This window comes from Octodon degus, unplaced genomic scaffold (assembly GCF_000260255.1).
Source record: "Octodon degus isolate 3935 unplaced genomic scaffold, OctDeg1.0 scaffold00112, whole genome shotgun sequence".
NCBI lineage: Eukaryota > Metazoa > Chordata > Mammalia > Rodentia > Octodontidae > Octodon > Octodon degus.
In genome coordinates, this window is record NW_004524688.1 from 4,012,151 (window position 1) to 4,029,896 (window position 17,746).

Below are 17,746 nucleotides of genomic sequence, written 5' to 3' on the forward strand. Positions count from 1 at the left end.
AAAAAAAAAAAAAAAAAAAAAAAAAAACCCCAAAAAACTTGAAAACTGATCTGATCTCAGTAACTACTATAGTTTGTATCACTAAGTTGTAGTGGGGCCTTCTGGTGACAAAAGCTGACACAGGCTCATTGTAGAACACCTGAATCACATAGAAAAGCTCGAAGAAGTCATAACTGAGTCACTCATAGACAACCCGCTAGTGACGTGATTGTGTCTTCCACTATGTGTATCTACAACCAGAATTGGGCTCACCAGCTATATACTGCTTTGTGTTTGTCTTATTTTTATAGTTCCAGCTGTATATGACTGTACACTCAATTTCAGAAATAATGAAAACCCAACATTGCTGGGAGTCCTAAATGGAAAGAAATATCACGCCGATTGCTATGTTAGGTAAGTTTCTTCTCCAAAAAGAGAGCTCATTTCTACACAGATAAGTCAGAAATGACCTGGAGACCTCCTTCCACAGACGTCTGGTTAGCCTCTTGCAGGCTGCTTTGCAGTCAGCCTGTTTACGGTCTGTATTTATGTTAAAATCTCCAGAGATACAGCCTATGCCTAGAAATGACCCGAAGATGATTCCTCCCTTCCCAGTCTTCCTCTGATCCTCTCTCACCAGCTCATTCCTGGCACAGAGCCTTGACTGGACAAAGCAAAGACCATGTTTATAACCCGAGACCGTATTCTATAATCAGTCATTTGGAGGTTGACTGTAAAGGGGTTATTTTATTGACCCCTTTGAAGATGGGTCTTCTCTATAGAAAGACATACAAATAATATGAGCAGCAAGTGGAGGACACTTGTGCAGTGTCTCGCTTAGGTCTCACATTCCAGTGAATTCTGGTTTTATTAAAGACATCAGGCAAGCCAGTTCCTTGCACTGGTGATTAATTTCCACAGCGAATCTAACACCTAGTCTCCAGATGCCACCAAGGTGAATGGAAAGCAGATCTGACAGGTCAGGAGTGAGACTGGGTTCTTGGGCCTCTACCCATCTCTAAAGGCTAACTGAGGGTCTACAATTAGCCACAGTTGTACACCAAGTGGTGTACAATTTCGTAGTTAAAGGCCCTACAGATGCTGAATTGCCACATGGTACAATTGAAAAATCCAGCGGCTGATCAGGCTTTTCTGAGGGATGTTTTAGTGGATTGACAGCTTGTGTTTAAATTGCTTCCTACCTGGAAATGACTCTGGCTTCCTGTGCTCCCCAAATACAATATATGCACCATTGTTACCATTATTTTCTAGTGGTGCGGTTGATGCGGTGCCTTTGCTTAATTGTATGGCAGGCCAGGGGAAAAGGAGCCCTTCTCCGGACATGAAGTGGGTTTACCCTCCTGAGTTTCTTCAGCACTTGGAAGGAGCCCCATACATTGGCAGCTAGACCCTGGCAGGATTATTCTACCTGCACTACATAATTTTCCTGAGTAACTGCAGCTCTCTGGAGCATATGTGGGAGTTAGAGGGCACAGCCAAAGGACCCTGGAAGCAGCTCACTCCCAGCCTCAGAGGAGGATCACTTAGGCCACTCAACACCTGTTTTCTTCTAGTGACCATTCAAGGTAGTTGAAACATTCCTGCCTATATGCTACACCTTAATACAAAGTATTAAAACATCAAGGGTAGGGCCAGCAAGATAGCTCAGCAGACTAAACGCCTGCTTAGGGAAGCACAGGGACTAGGGTTCAATCCTTCACACCACATGCCATGCCTGCCCTGTCTCTGGGCGTGCTTAGCTGGCCACCGAGTCTGGGGATGGTGGCGTACATCTGTAATCCTAGCGCTGGGGAGGCTGACCACAGGAGGATATCTATGAGTCTGAGCTGCATAGTGAGACCCCGTACTAAATCTATATATAAGAAAATAAAGCATCAAGGGTAATACAAGCAAATAAGTTACAGACAAGAGCAAAATCACCTAAGTTCCCACCACTCAAATGCAAGTGCTTCTAACTTTTTTTTAAGGAAAAACATGGACATTTGTAGTTTGCAAACCAACAATAGAATCAGAAAGAGCCAAGTAAGAAATGACCTATTGAAATAAATATATAGAGACAAAAAAGTATTTCTGAAGGAGCTTGTGAGGTAAGTTTAATTACATGGAAAATACACCTCTGCAGAATACTGCCTCCTAAGGAAGCTATTATTCTAATGGTGGTCGACCATTATAATGTTATAAAATGAAATTCCACAGGTCTATTATCTACAGGTAGATAATATGGGGGCAAGGTCTAAAATGTCTCTCCTTCCTAAGATACTTCCGGGCACAGTGGGGAGAGAAATGACCTGTGGGAAGTCATAACCAACAGACTTCTCCGTGGACAAGGGAAGGTCTGTGGAAGCTATTGAGACAAAAATGTCCACACACTGCTCAGTGACACTCTAGGTTACAAAACAGTGTATGTGGCATTGACACCTTTTGAATTATCATTAATATAGAGGTGTCAGGAAACCTACACTAGTGGTCATTTAATTGTTCTCAGCCATCCCTGGGGCTGCGTTGCTGAGTTTATTTTTCTTGTTTAAGAGTATTTTTTGATTTGTGCTATTAAAAATGTTTCTAAGAGAAAACTAAATGTTGCTAGGAGTATGTGAATATGAGGTGATAGATACGTTCATGACTTTGTAGTAATCAGTTCATAACTTCTATGCTTTTGTCTTTTAGAGAGGGTCTTGCTATATATAGTTCACTGCGTGGTACAGGCTGGCTTTGAAATCATGACAATTCTTCTGCCTCAGCCTCCCAAGTGCTGGTATTATAGGTGTGCACCACCATGCCTGGGTATCGCAACATATATGTATCATAAAATGGTGTACACATTAAATATATTTGACTATTAATGTGGTACCAGGAATTGAACTCAGGACCCTGCACTTGACAGGCAAGCACTTATGCTACTGAGCTATCTCCCTGGGTATTTTTTTTATTTTGTATTTTAGGACAGGGTCTACAGGGTCTCACTGTGTAGATCGGACTCGCAGTGATCCTCCTGTTTTCAGCCTCCCACAGTCTAGGATTACAGGTGCACCCCACCACGCCCACTCTCAATTGCAGTCTCAGCGCAGCCCAGGGCCAGGGCCAGCACGCCAGGCCCGGGGATCGAACCCCTAACCCCTGCGCCTGCTTGCCTGCCCTAGAATGGCATGGTGGCATGTGCCTGTAATCTCATTGCATAGATGGTCACCACTGTCATACTCAAAGTGCAGCTGGATGTCTCGCGTGACCTCCCCTGCTAGCTGCCCCCTGTCTTTCAGGCGGATTCCCATGGAAGACATCCCAGACGATGACGACCAGTGCTCGGCCTGGCTCCACAAGCTCTACCAGGAAAAGGTGAGCGCATTGGGCCCCAGCAATCCCTTTGATGGCACAGCTGTGGATCCTAGCCACCAAGGACTGAGTGGCCACTAGGGACAGCATGGAAACAACCCCGTTACTGGCAATGCTGCAGCAGCTGCTCAACTTGGGCCACAGGGCCAAGAGCGTAGCAGTCTATATTCTTGTAGGAAGGAGCTTTAAGGAAAGGATGGGGCTGTTTCGTGAGTGTGGTGGAGCACGCAGGAGTGGCCAGGCAACAGGCTGGGTTCTGCTGGTGGTGCTACAGCAGAATGCTCCCGCATGGGGGCACGCTCTTTGGCAGTGGATGTGGACTTTCTCAATTGCTTCCCTCTGCAGTTTGGTTGCCTGTGTGGTCTCCACACATCACCCCGAATGGAGGCCTCAGAGGATTGCAAGGGTCTTGGCTCATCTTGAGCCTGTCTGCACAGGGGACCTGCCTATCTTTTCATTCTGAACAGGGCCTTAACGTTCACTGATTTCTCTCTCCAAAGGCACATATCTTTGGAAGGCTTAGTCCTGAGCACACTGTTACCTCCCAAGTGCAACAACCTGTGACCCCACAGTCCTTCGTGACCTGAGCAGCCTTCTAGGGCAGGTCCCTAGGAAGCTCGGGGGGCGGGGGGTGGCTGCAGCTGACAGGATGGGGTGGGGGTGGCTTTCTGCGTGGGGAGGTCCAGGAATTTTTGTTGCAAGCCTGAATGACAGTGCAGTGTGTGTCCTAGGCTGGTCCAGGTAGGCCATTCAACGGGACACCAACTTCAGGCCAGGTGCACTGCCACATGTCATCTCATTCTCCTACAACTGATTTGGGAGGCATTAGCATCCTGTGGGACAACTTGGGAGCCTGGCTCAAGCTGGCACCTGCACAGTCAGGTGGCTATGGCCTGGGCTCCTTCCTCCTGCACTCAGTGCTGGCTGCAACTGCTTCTGCATGACCTGTAGGAATGAGAGCCAGGCACACTGAGAAAACTTGGCAGCTCTCTACAAAACATGTCCTCCTAGTTTCTGGTGGAGCCAGAGTGGCCCCCATGGGTTTCTGACCTCTTTCAAGATAAGGTGGGGGCTCCAGACAGACCAGCCACCGGGTATAGCATCATGCCCAAGGGTTTCCTTCTTTGCCCCCAGGATGCCTTTCAAGAAGAATACTATAGGACAGGAAACTTCCCAGAGACCCCCATGGTGCCGTCCCGGAGGCCCTGGGCACTGGTCAACTGGCTGTTCTGGGCCTCCCTGCTGCTCTACCCCTTCTTCCGGTTCCTGGTCAACATGGTCAGCAGTGGCTCCTCCGTGACTCTGGCCAGCTTCATCATTGTCTTCTTTATGGGTGAGTGGAGGGCAAGACTCAAAGTGGGGCAGTGGCTCTGCCTGCTACAGGAAGAGTGCCCAGCATGGGGAGAGCAGAGGCAAGACCGAGTTTTGTGGAGGCCAGTGGACTCCCAGGGAACTCCTAGGTACCTGGGATGGAAAGAATTTCATGGTCTGCTCATGTAGCTTCAGCCCCAAACTGCAGTTCCATCTTTCCCTAGGATGGCATGAACATGGTTAAACCTTTCTCCCCAGAAAGGGTCCAGCCCCTTCCTCTGCACAGACCAGCTTCTTTTGATCACATCCTCCTCTTCCAGGGGAAATCCTAGCTGGAAGTCCAGGGCCTCTAGGTCTGGCCTTCCCCTGAAGGGCTTTTCCCCTCACACCCCGGTGGTCTGACATGGGGTGGAGCTGCTCAGTAATCTGTCTCTGGGATCTGCAATGGCTTTGCACGGCAGTGTTTCCCACCACAGCCTGTGTGCACATTGTGGCTTTTTGCCGAGATAGGGCTGTTGGTTTACTGCTCTTTAGCTCGGTGCTTGTTGGAGCTGAGGTAGATGAGAGCTGAGTGTCCCTGTCCCCCAGAGCCTGGGGTCTTCTCCTGGGGCTTTGCAGAGTGGGCAGTCTGTCTTCTTTTCCCAGGTGGGGTATGGCAGAGTCCAGGGATGCACAGCCTTGTGTGTGTGTGTTCCGCAGTTAGTTACTCCTGAGAAACATAAAGATGCTCTGTGCTCACTGTGGGAGCCTCAAGCTATACAAAAATACACAAAATAGAAAGTATCTCAGGTTATAGCCTCCTGGGACCCAGTCCCATGAGAGGACCATTCCTGACAGCTTGGTATATACACCATTGCAGTTTTGAACATCTCTGCATAGGTGGAGTTTCCTTAACTTGATTTTCCTTCCTAATCAGTTGTGACCGCCTGAACACATTACAAGGCATAAACCTGTCTCCTGTATCAGGCTAACCAACATGTGGTTGCAAGAGGCCAACTGGTTCTCATCCCTATAATAGGCTCCACTATGGTCTTTTAAAGTAAATGATACATTTTAATGTTGTAAAACTTAAAACAATACCCACTTCTTATAGGGAAAACAATGTACAGAAAAGGATGCAGAGGGAGACACTTCATTTCTGAGACAGGAGGAAGATCAGGGATACCCCACCTCTCCACATGCTGTGCAGCCTGAGAGGTCTCTCCCGGCCCCACACACCCATGCTGTGTCACCTTCTCCTGAGACTTACCGATTTCCACCTAGATGGCTTTGTTTGTCCCTCGTTCCTCAGGGCCTTTGAGCCAGCATCCTTGTTCCACCCCTTTATTCTCAGCAGTATCATTATTTCCACTGCTAACGAGGTCTTCCTTGGGAGTTCTAGGATTGCGAGAGCTCATGTCTCAGCCTCTCCAGATGTGGCCCCAAGAAGTCTTCTCACTTTAATCAGCCCAAGGGTCCTGTGTCCCCACTGGCTGCACTGGTCTCCTGTCCCAGTCTGCTTCAGGTGATCTGAGGCGAGTTTACAGAGCCCAGTGCTAATGCTTTGGGAGACTTCATTCACTTACCTGCCCGTCATTAAACACCCGTCATAATGGGGCTGCATGAGCCCAGTGGGGGCTCCAGCACGGTTAACACATGGTCCCGCCCAACGAGCTCACGAAGCTGCAGCTCCCGAGCAGCTTGGCCACAGCAGCTCACTTCCTGCCTCCTGGGGCGTCACTGGCATCCTGCGTGGGGCTGGTGCCTTCTCTGTCGCAGGCCACATCCTCGGAGCAGAGGTGCTCAGTGAGGCTGAAGACTTCACTCCCTGCTCCAGTGCTCATCCCTGGGGTTGAGACCTGGTGTGTCCTTGCCATTCGAGGCTTCAGGTTTGTTCCCAATGCGGGTCCACTTCAGGTGCCCTGTGGATGCCCACCAGGGATTTCCAGAGGAGTCCTCTGAGCTTGTGGATGGACATGGAAAGCAAAGGAGTCTCTGAGGCCCCCTTAAGCAGCTCCGTATGACCAGGCAGCTTGTTAACTTCCTGTGGCCAAGAAGAAAAGCCCAGCAGAATAGCCTTGCTGTCCCTTAGTACCACTAGACGTGACTATTAACCAGAGCTATGCAATGGCACCCCAAACTTATGAGCGCTGTCAGTCCTTGTGATTTGCAGCCACCTGCCCCTGCACACAGCCCCAGAACTGGCCAGAATCCTAACCCACATCCTCCTTTGTTTCTGCAGCCTCTATGGGAGTTCGATGGATGATTGGCGTGACAGAAATTGACAAGGGCTCTGCCTATGGCAACAGTGACAACAGACACAAGCAGAGTGACTGATGTGGGCATATGCTGCCTCCAAAGGGAACCTTGGGGAACTGGTGGCTTCTGCACAGCCTTCTTAGCAGGACACAGTGATGGAGGCTGGGGATGTGGAGGTCACAGCCTCTCCGGCCATAGGAATTTTTGGTCTCAGAATCAAGATGGGGAGGAAGATGCTTTGAAATCTTCTCCCCCCATGTGATTTAGTGGGTGTTGTTTTTCTTTTCAGTTGCACACGTGTGGGGGGTGTGTGTGCGGTGGCTGTGTGTACCTGGCCCTGTGACAGTGCAAAGGGTATGTGGCTGCAGGAGAGGGCAGGGCTGGGGAACAGGAGGGGCATGTTCCCTGTCACCCTTTGGTGCTGAGTCTCCTGTAACCCTTGACTGTCAGAGTGAAAAGTGCTTTAAGTAAGATGACTAAATTATGTCTCCAAAAACAAATTAAAGTATTTGTCTGGTCGTCTGTGGTGTGTATATAGACAGACCACTCCACCCTCCCATCACCCTCTGCCCTGGGCTTGGGCATTCCAGAAGGCAGCAGTGGCGGGGCCAGGCCATGGCAGGGGCTGTGGCAGCCACGCAGTGGGTGTGGCTGCACCATGGTGCTCCCTGGCAAGAACTGGATAGGAGACCCACAACCGGCAGGTAGCTGCAGGTGCTGGGAGACAGCCGCATGCTTTCCTGTGATACGATGAAGGGTATCTGAAGGAGGCGCTGTTTCTGTCTCCCCAAAACAGAGGCTCTCACTTAAGTCCTGAAGACCCGTTCAACCCCCTGAAGCTGATCTTGAAAATGAACCTGAGAAAACATAAAAATAAAGCCTGCGCATCTTGTAGCAATTTGTAAGACAGTCTTGCATCTCCTATTCAGCTCAGCAGTAACGGCAAGGGTTGGATCCTTCAAAACAAGCACCAGGTCATTGACAAAGCTACTTCTCCATTCCCCAGCTGGGCTGCAGCGGCCCAAGAGCTGGACCCCTGTGAAGAGGTTCCCTGGGCTCCTGTCCTCTTCTGAACTCACACTCGGCTTTCTTGTTAGCAACACTGGAATTCTGCCTGTGGGTCTTGGGAGCGAGCCATGGCCGGTGGCAGGACTTCAGCAGACTGTGGACAGCAGTGAGGCCAGATTGAAAAGAAGAGGAAAAGGGCAGTGATGGTAACTACCTGATCGTGCAGGCCGACATGCTGATGTCAGGGAGCACGTATCTTTCTCTCCATGGGAAGCTGTACTCTGTCTGGTACAGATACCCTATTTTGCTGTGGAGTTCACCACTCATCCCACCAGAGGCACACTCTCCTCAGTCGTGTTCTCAGCTCTTTGTTCCACAGCACTTACCAAGCACAACAGCCTAAGGAGAGTCAAAGGTTACAAGAGAGGGCGAGAGCTCTCTGGTTGAGGAACAATAATGTATCACTGATACAAATGAATTTGAATCTGCAGAGGTAGACAAGGAACAGACTACAGCTTGCTTCTGGGAAAGTATCGGAGCCCAGTGCACCTGCCCACCTGCCCACCTGCCTAGGGCCTGCTGTGAGGTCGCAGCGCCACAATCAAGGCCTAGCTGTGACTATCTCATACTGGGAGGGTCCTCCAAGGTGCTAGAGGGTGTGTGTGTGTGTGTGTGTGTGTGTGCGCGCGCGCATGTGTGTGTGCTCAGCAGGCCGTGCTTGGGTGCTAGGGCCCAGGCAAGGATGCCGGAGGGCCCGCCTGAGCCAAGGCACATGGTTTGCCTGCACTGACCACCACAGTTCATCTGGGGTAAGATCTGGGCAAGTCATCCTACCTCTGAGGCCACCACTTGTATTGTCACAACAGCCAAAGCACTAAATAAATGAGATGAAGGATTAGAAAGTGGCCTTCTTGTTACCCCTCCTCAAAAAATACTCACCAGTTACTTGGTGGTGCTAAACATGTGCGATTTTTGTCTTCGTCATTTCCCATAGTGGAGAACCTTTCCACAGCACCAGTTATCGGAGACCCTGCGGTAAATCCCCGTTCTGCCCAGAGTCATGGTAACATGGTAAGAAAGAGAAAGAGAAGAAAATAGGGCTCTGGGATGGTCAGTGTGCTCAGGAAACGAAGCCCAAGCATCTCCAGCCAGGCGGCATTCTGTTAGCTTGTGGGAGGCGCGCAGGAGCGAGGGTTGAATGGGCAAGTCGCACAGCGTGAAGGAGACAAGGTAAGATTCATCTCCACACTTAGGGATTGTTCCCCTGTACTGTCCTCAGCAGACTTCGTCCTGCCCTGTGAGCTCTACAGCCTCACTGACCATGAGGAAGCCAGGATTTCCAGATACTACAACCACCACAAGGCAGGACAAGGGGGCCTTGGACAGAATGCAGCCCCTGGTCTTAGAAGGAGCCCCAAATGTTCTACATTTTTTTCCTGACTTGTTCTTGAAGTAAACAGGATAACAAGCTAACAGGCTGCTTGCTAGTGCCCCTAGTGCCAGGGCAGAGAATTCTAGGAAAGAGCTAAGCAGCTGGTTTTTAAAACTGCCTTAGAACTCAAGGGAATGTAGCATGCTGACAGCTTTTGATGAGTCATTTGAGACCTCTGTGGAGAAAGTGTCACACAGAGGAGACCTGATCTTGCTCCTCCCCGGGTACCCAGAAGAAATCTCGCCTCTCCCCTCATATCTAACCTGTGCCTCAGGTCACTTGTCCATCTCTTCCGCAATCAATTATTTTTGCCTTCCAGGGCATTTACTTTTCTGGGACGAGCCCATGGAGCTTGAGCTACCGTATGTCCCTTCAGTACGGCAGCATGGACTGAGGCTTCATGACCTACTGGCCCTGTCTCCACAGAGCCGAGGCTCACGCTGTGGAAAGCCTATTCTGTAATCTAGCGAGCCAGAGGAAAAAGTTCACTTCTACTGAAATCTAGAGAACAAGGCAGGCTAAGGGCCTATGCTGGACCCTGCAGCTTGACAGCAGGGATTTGGTGCACATTCATGAAGCAAGCCCACCCAGACTCTCTCCCGAACACCAGCTGTTCAGATCAGCCATGAAGGTGGGACTGAGGCTCTCTGTATCTCTCACCTGGTGGCCTTTTTATAGAGAAAAAGTTTTCATGGAGTCACACTACTGCAATCTCTTGACTGCTTTATTCTTTAAACACAATCTTAGAACAGGAACTGGTTTATAGTTTTAAGATGTCTTTTCCTAATATACTCCATGTGTTGGAAAGACAATTAAAACAAACTCTAGGAACCATCCTGTTAAAACTGGTTGCAAGTAGCTCTGGCCGTTCCCCAGTGCGGTGGAACACGGGGCTGGCCAATCCTCGAGGGAGACAGGTGGCTGTAGAGCTTAACAGTAAGGACAAGCTGGTATAATGTTGCACACTTGTAATCCTAGCACTCAGGAGGCTGAGACAGGACTGCAAATTGAACCTAGCCTAAGCCACTTACTGAAACCCTGTATGAAGATAAAAGTGAAGAAAAATGAGCAAGGAGAGTTCTCTAGGGTCAGAATGCTAGGTGTATTGGACCAGCTTCTTCTAAAGCACTGTGCAAACTTTTTGTGTTATTTACTAGGTGATGGTGAAAAGGGACACCACTAGCTCCACCTGGAGCAGTGCTTGGTGCCAGCGAGGGTGACGGTGCTTATGCTGGACAGGCCGCCCCGCTGTCTGCCTGCGCCGGCCCTCCAGCCACCACATCCACCCCAGCACGTGCAGGGACTCACCTGTCCAGTGGGACTCTCAGTGGCACTATGTCGTCTCATTAGTTCTTTTGGGGAAGAGGGAGCCAGCGTGAAGGTAACTAGTACCACCCCTCTCCCAACGCCCTGGGCCCCCGGTGATGAGCCATGCAGGGGGCAGAAGAGAGCAAGCTGTAGTGACAGGTGTCCTGACCGACCACAGACCATCTGGAGGAGTGCTTGGTGCCAGTGAGGCTGAACACTTGTTTTGATAAACACTCATTCCAAACAAAAAGGCTCTAGGGCAATAATGATAAAATTTGTAGAGCTTTCAATGATAGGTAGTAGTAGACAGCTGCAGCACGTGGGCCACAAGTTCTCCACCACTAGTCTAGGCCTGCTGCTGAGTGGAAAGAGCTGTTGCAGTAGGGACTGACTGGTTTTGGACAGGGTCCGGCTTTCTGGACTGTGTGGTGCCTGTGGACATCCATTTTATGCAGACCAGCTCCTGACTCGGGCCTGGAGATCTTCTTTGCCTCTGCCATGCATCGCTGAACAACGTCAAGGCAATCGCCAACTCCCTCTCTTCTGGATCCTTCCCCACTTACATAAAGATATGGTGCCTAAGCCAGGCACGGTGGCACGTGCCTGTAATCCAAGCACTAGGGAGGCTGAGGCAGGAAGACCATTACAAGTTTCAGTCCAGGCTGGGTTACTAAGTGAGCTTAAGGCCAGCCTGAACTGCACAGCGAGACAAAAAAAAAAAACAAAAACAAAAACAAACCAAACCTACCACAATATAGTGCCTGTGAGGATGAGCTGATAACTGGCTGGTGCCCAGTAGGGTGGTTTCCTAAAAAGCCTACCTAGAGCTAAATGCACACAACTCTTCCAACTATTTGGCGGGAAGAGGTAATGGGGCTCCAATTCTACCTGTGGTGATCACGCTGGACAGGCCTAACTGCAGTCCCCCTGAGCAGTGGTCCCTAACTAGATGAGGAGGAAAGTGAGGTTCTGTCAGCACAGGACCCAAGCCCACAGTGCGCGGCCATGGTAACTCCACTTGCCACTCTCAGCACCCCACCTACCTAGGAGTGCTCCAGATTTTAAGCAGATTTAAATGAAAGCCACGCGAGCATTTATGGTGTTTGGGGGCACTTATTCTACTGAGCCATCTCCCTGGCCCCACTTCTCTGACTTTGAACACACTCCTTCCACCACTCTCGCAGCTTGCTGAGGCAGCCCTGGAAGCCCTCCGCATGAGCGTCTTTCAGTGGTGATGCTGTGACTACTTCAGTGACTTATACTGATTCAAAGGTTTACCTTTCATACCACTTTTAATTTGGGGAAGAGCTGCAAACTACACAGCACTAGATGTGGTGAATAGGTGGATGAAGACACACCATGGTGAGTTTTGTTTGTTTTTGAGACAGGGTCTCACTATGCAGTTCAGGCTGGCCTTGGGCTCACTTTGTAGCCCAGGCTGGTCTCAAACTTGCAACAATCCTCCTGCTTCAGCTTTCCTAGTGCTGGGATTACAGGTGTGCACCACCATGCCTGGCTTAGACCATGTTCTTGACAGAACTGCCATAAACGTTTGATCAACACGGGGTGAACAAATAATATGGCTGTTTTATTTTATTTTTTTTAATCTTTCATTTATTTCGTACAGAGTCTTGCTATGTAGCTTGGACTTATAGTGATCATCCTGTCTCAGCCTCCCCAGTGCTGGGATTACAGGTATGCGCCACCATGCCTGGTTTCAGTGGCTGGCACAGCATGTGGTACCAGGGATCGAACCCAGGTCTTGCCAGGCAGGCACTTAGACCACTGAGCACCCCAGCCCCTAAATAAAATTTCATTACAGTAAATGATACAATGCCATTTACGCTCCTCAAATATACCACCCTCCCACTTTGGACAGACATTTGGAGAGGTGTCTTTTAATAAGCTTTTAAAAATATACTCACTGTATTCTAGTACTCCTTATATTCCACAGTACAAATGTTAGCTAGATCTTTGCCAGACAACCTAGGACAGTCATGGTGAACCTTTCAGAGCTTTCAATGATACAAACAAGAGCTGTGACACGTGTGCCACAGGTTCACCACTGTCCTCGCAAATTCAAAGAACTCATCAGTGGCATTTCAGAATGCTTGTTCTGTCTGTGTCCTTGCAGAATGTGGGAAAGCGACACCAGTGACAGCACAGGGGAGCTCACAGACGTGAAGAGCACACAAAGGAAGGCCCCGTCTGCAGCATGCTCTGCCTGGGAGTGGGGCAGCAGAGCAGCCAGGAGCTCCGAGCATGGTCATGCGCACTTGCGGCCACAAGCCCAACACTAGGCCAGCGCCAGCAGACGAAGCATGGGCGGGAGCTGCAGCAGCTCTTCTCTTTGCTTTGCCTGTCGAAGGAAGACTAAAAATGGGAAGGCGCAGACACACCCAGGGAACAGTGAGTGGCTATCTCTGAGTCTACACCAGCTATACGGGTTGAGAAGATCATGAAAGAGGAAGGACTACAGGGGACAATTTCAGAGGGAGAGTGCTTCAACAGCATTCTAGGAGATATTAAGTAGGTGGCTTCTGAGTACATGAGCGAAAACAGTGATTGCTAGAGAGCGCCAAGAACGACCAGACTGGCCGAAGGCACCTTTGCAGACCCGTCACCAAGCTACGAATCCGACCTTCAGCAGGGTGTCTGGCAGAACCATGCCAGATTCTTCAGAGTGTGAACTGGGTGGATGGTGGTCTTTTAACGTACAGTGGCACCTCAGCTTACAAGCTTAATTTACTTCATGATTTTGCAGAAAATGGCTGCATTTGTGTGGGAAAGAAGACTGTGTTTGTCACCTGATGCAAACTTTGCCAATGGAAGCAAAATTGTGCTGAATGTTTTTGTTTGGGAACCAAACTGCTTGCAAACAGAAGCACTGGTGAACCGAGGCACCACTGCAGAGGTGGCAAAGGGACAGCAAGGTCACTCTGGGTACTCTCTATCATGTAGAGTAGCAGTATTTGCACATTTTTATGGATGAGTTGAACAGACACAAAATTAATGAAGTATGTGGTAAATAACACTAGAAGGCCCAGCTTAGTGGGATAAAATTCATATAAAATTTAAATTCTAGGAAATGCAGATCTCTCCTATACTTTACCCCACCACTGTCTACAGGGAAAGGGGAAGGTCCTGCAGCCTCGCCCTTTCCTTGCCTCTTGGCCGTTCTGTCCCTCTGTGTCAGTTCTCCTTGTGTTTAGCACCACCATTCTTCCACACTCTCTTCCCTCTGCCCTTTCCCACTATATGCATATTATTGTGTCCACTATCTTAAGAAAGGCTCCCCCTCAGTACCCCCATCTCCCAGGCAGGGCAGGGGCGTGCGTGTCACGGCCTCCCTCCCTGACTAGACACACACACAGGGGCAGGGCCATGCTCTGCATTCGCATGACTGCAGCACTGTGACATGAGAGCCAGTGCCCTGCAGGCACAGTCAGCCTGACTGACAGTCTCTCTGAAGGTTCTGACAGACTGAGGGAGACCTGTGGTCGGAATGACTGCAGAGAGGACGCGGGAGGCGGACGTGAGGGAGGCAGACGTGAGGGAGGCAGAGTGAAGGGAACCATGTAGGAAGAGAAAGAGTATAGGTTAGCAATACAATGAGGTTTATTTCAGCTCAAAATAAAACATAATTCTCAGCAGTTAAAATGATTCGAAGACAGAAAGACTATTAAGGAAGATGACAACTATAGAAAGTTTTCTTTTAAGTGACACATTCCCGGATCACAGGACCGAAGACCTCCTCGGCTGGAATGTCTGAGCTTTCCGTGCCCTCAGGGGGAGGCCACAGGGAGGGATGAAGTGTCAAACACTGCGAACAGCATGTGTAATAAAAATTCTCACTGCAATGCTAAAAACTGATGTGTAAGGCCATGACTTCAGACACCCCCAGCGAGAAGGGAGTTGTCACACTGTCAGGAACTGACTCATTTAGAAAGCAATCCTTCCCTTAGGAGGCACAAAAGAGCCAGCTTCGCAACACAGATGCACAATCCCGCACATAGAAACACGTCCTCCAACAGCACACTTGGACACTTTCCTGTTGTATTTGGACTTTTGTATAAAGCCTTTTTTTTTTTTTTTTTTTTTTTTTTTTTTTTGCGGAGCTGGGGGTTGAACTCAGACCTTTGCACTTGCCAGGAAAGCACTTATCCTACTGAGCTATCTCCCCAGCCCCTGTATAAAGCCTTTTAAAACCTAACAGAGGGGGATCACCCACTTGGGGCCCCCCTCCTGTCTGTCTCTCAGACAGGAGCTTTCTTTCTCCCAATAAATATATTCTGCTCATAACCTCCATTTGTTCCTAAAATTCATTCTTCAGTTTTAGAGAACACGAACTCGTCTCTCAGGTATTTTTCAGATCAGGAGTTTCGTTTTTCCCCTATATCATTGGGTGGTCATCCACCCGAGATCAGTTTTTCTCCTTGCGTCATTTGGAGGTTCCCACTGAGATCACTGGACAGAGGTACTTAAGAGGAATCTGCTAGACTTCAGAATTTCAGAAGTGAGAGTGTATTGCAGCTTTCGGTCAAGCCTGTAGGCAAGCAGGCTGACAGACTGGGTAAACCACTGGGTAAACCAGAAACTGACTGTTGAGAAACGTGATACAAATACTGGGAAAAAGCTGCTTTCCCTGTGAAGGGTAAGACAATGGCACACATTGAAAACTCTTACTCCTTTGATGCTCCCTCATACTGCGTTAATTTTGCATCCTTGGATTATGAGGGAGACATAAAACATAGATGCGTGGTTGGAGAAGGCCAAGATGTTCTTTGGGGAACATGGGTCAGGAGAGATGGTGCTGAGCAAAACTCCCTTGAGGAAAGCAAATCTTCAGCAAGGTAGTCTTACTCCTTTGCGACCAGTTTAGAACACTTACCACAAAGAGGCAGAAAACATAAACCTACGGAACACTCTAACTTATCAGATGCTTGTTATACTCTGAAAGTTGAGGGAGTCAAATCAAGAGATACTCCAGCCCAGCCTCAGAGGCTATCTCTCTTTTTTTTTTTTTTTAATTTTTTTTACATTTATTTATTTATTTAGTATGTGTGTGTGTGTGGCCAGCTCAGCCCACCAGGGGGCGGGGCCGGCTGGCATGTGGTGCTGGGGGATTGAACCGTGGTCCTGTGCTTTGCTAAGCTTGTTCTAAGTAGGTGCTTTAGACCACTGAGCCATCTCACCAGCCCCCAGAGGCTATCTCTCAGACTTCCTGCTCAGAAGGATTTTTTTTTTTTTATTTAGGACAGGGTGTACAGAGTCTTGCTTCGTAGATCAGACTCTAGTGATCCTCTTATTCAAAGCCTCCCAAGTGCTGGGATTACAGGCCCCCAACCCCAAGCCCAGTCTCAATCACCTGCTCAATGTGCCCCAGGGGCAGGGCAGGCCCAGTATGGAACTCCCAGTCCCTGCATCTGCCTAAAAAGATGCTTTAATCTGCTGAGCTATTTGGCCAGCCCTTTGCTCAAAAGGATTTGAAGAGGAAAGAAAAACACGCTGTTCCCAAGAAAGCAAAGAGATGTGCCACTTCTGTAATCAGTGATGTTCCACATTACGCAAAATGAAAGTATGCAAATTCAAAACACAAGAAGTAGATCCCAGAATTGAAAGTGGGCCGGACTTGCTGAAGAGACTACCTGTGAAACCACCCACTCAGCCTCTTGGTGTTGATTTGGAAATTGATAAAAGAATCTAGGAGTCAGCACTTGGGAGGCAGAAATCAGGAGGATCACTATGACTGTGGGCTGTGTAGTGAGACCCTGCACAAAAAAAAGAAAGAGAGAAAAAAAAAAAAAAAAAAAAAAAAAAAAAAAAAAAAAAAAAAAAGAAAACCTAAGAATCCAGGAGCAGGGGTCAGAGAAGAAATCCAAGGACGAATACTGTGAATTTCGAGCCAGATCTTGCCCTCCTGAGGCTCGGGAGGAGCTGTGCATGCCCTGGAAAAGAACATCCTTCCACTCACCGTCCGCAAGGCTCCACCCGCCTCTGCATGGAGGAACAGAAATCGCTTGCCCACCAAAGCAGATGAGGAGAAGGACGAACGGGCAGTGACAAGAGTGCCATCTGTGCCACAGCATGGGTGCCTTTTAAGCCCTACATCCCCAAGGCAAGAACTGTAGAAACAGCCCTTTCTCTTTTGATTCTCAGGACAAAGAACGCCAATTACAGAAGGAGCAGAAAGTAAAAGTTGCAGAAAGGGGAGGTACCCAAGTTTAAGGGACATCCCATACCTCATTTTGATCTCATAAACCTACCAGAGAAGAAGATAAAGAACCTGACCCAAGCTAAGCCCTTTGACTTGGAGACTGATAAGATCGATGCTAAGAAGGCTCAGGCCTGGAAGCTCCAGCTGGAGGAAGAAGTGAGACAGCAGAAAGCAACAGCTTGCTTCAAGGTTCATCCAAATGCGGTCACCTCCCAGGAGCCCTTGTTCCCAAGAAAGAGAAAAAATCAGTTCCTGTTATAGGAACCTTTCCTGTTGGCCACTGAGCCAAGGAGTGACATGAATGGGAAAAGAATGGTGGAGGTGGAAGCCCAGAGGGCCCAGCGGTTGGAAGAAGCCGGGCAGCGGGAAGAGGAATGAACGGAAGGAGGAGCTGGCCAGGCCCTGGAAAGAGCCGGTACACAAGGCAAATCCAGTATGTAATTCCAGTCTGTGGAGATGAAGGCCAATGACCAGCCACTGACCGTGCCCATCTCTCCTAAGTGCTGCACTCCACCCCACTGCTGAACTAAGCTGGGAGCTGCTCCTTATGTCACAGCAGGTGTGGAGAGAATGCCCTATACCTAACAGAGCACTCTACCTGCCAAGGGGCCAGCTCTGTGGGGAAGTGGTATTCATACATTTTAAGGCAAAAATGAGACTCAACTATCTACACCTTATTGAGGCTTACTGTAGTGGATTCATTTAATGTCAGTTGATCCTTAATTTGATTTCAAGTTGTTAGCACAGTGCAATTTTACTCTTATCTCCTCTCTTCCATTTATTTACACACACACATTTTCAAAATATATAAAATAAAGATTAAATTTCAGGACTTAAAGTCATGGTTTTTTAGGACCAGGGAGATGGCTCAGTGGAATAAGCGCTTCCCTAGCAAGCACAAG

At 48.9% G+C, this 17,746-nt stretch overlaps 1 protein-coding gene and 1 pseudogene across 3 annotated transcripts in view; both read left to right on the plus strand.

Annotated features, from left to right (window-relative positions):
- The window catches only part of Agpat4 (1-acylglycerol-3-phosphate O-acyltransferase 4), a 127,889-nt gene extending 120,491 nt beyond the window's left edge, over positions 1 to 7,398 (plus strand). For all 3 annotated transcript variants that reach the window (XM_023699195.1, XM_023699194.1, XM_023699196.1), the window contains 4 exons: positions 291 to 393; positions 3,258 to 3,333; positions 4,465 to 4,663; positions 6,863 to 7,398. In XM_023699195.1, the coding sequence (XP_023554963.1) occupies positions 291 to 393; positions 3,258 to 3,333; positions 4,465 to 4,663; positions 6,863 to 6,957 (473 nt within the window). In that variant the 3' untranslated portion in view covers positions 6,958 to 7,398. The remainder of the gene's footprint in view (positions 1 to 290; positions 394 to 3,257; positions 3,334 to 4,464; positions 4,664 to 6,862) is intronic.
- An 8,801-nt stretch (positions 7,399 to 16,199) lies between these two features.
- On the plus strand, positions 16,200 to 17,369 carry LOC101587086 (annotated as a pseudogene).
- Positions 17,370 to 17,746: the final 377 nt, after the last annotated feature.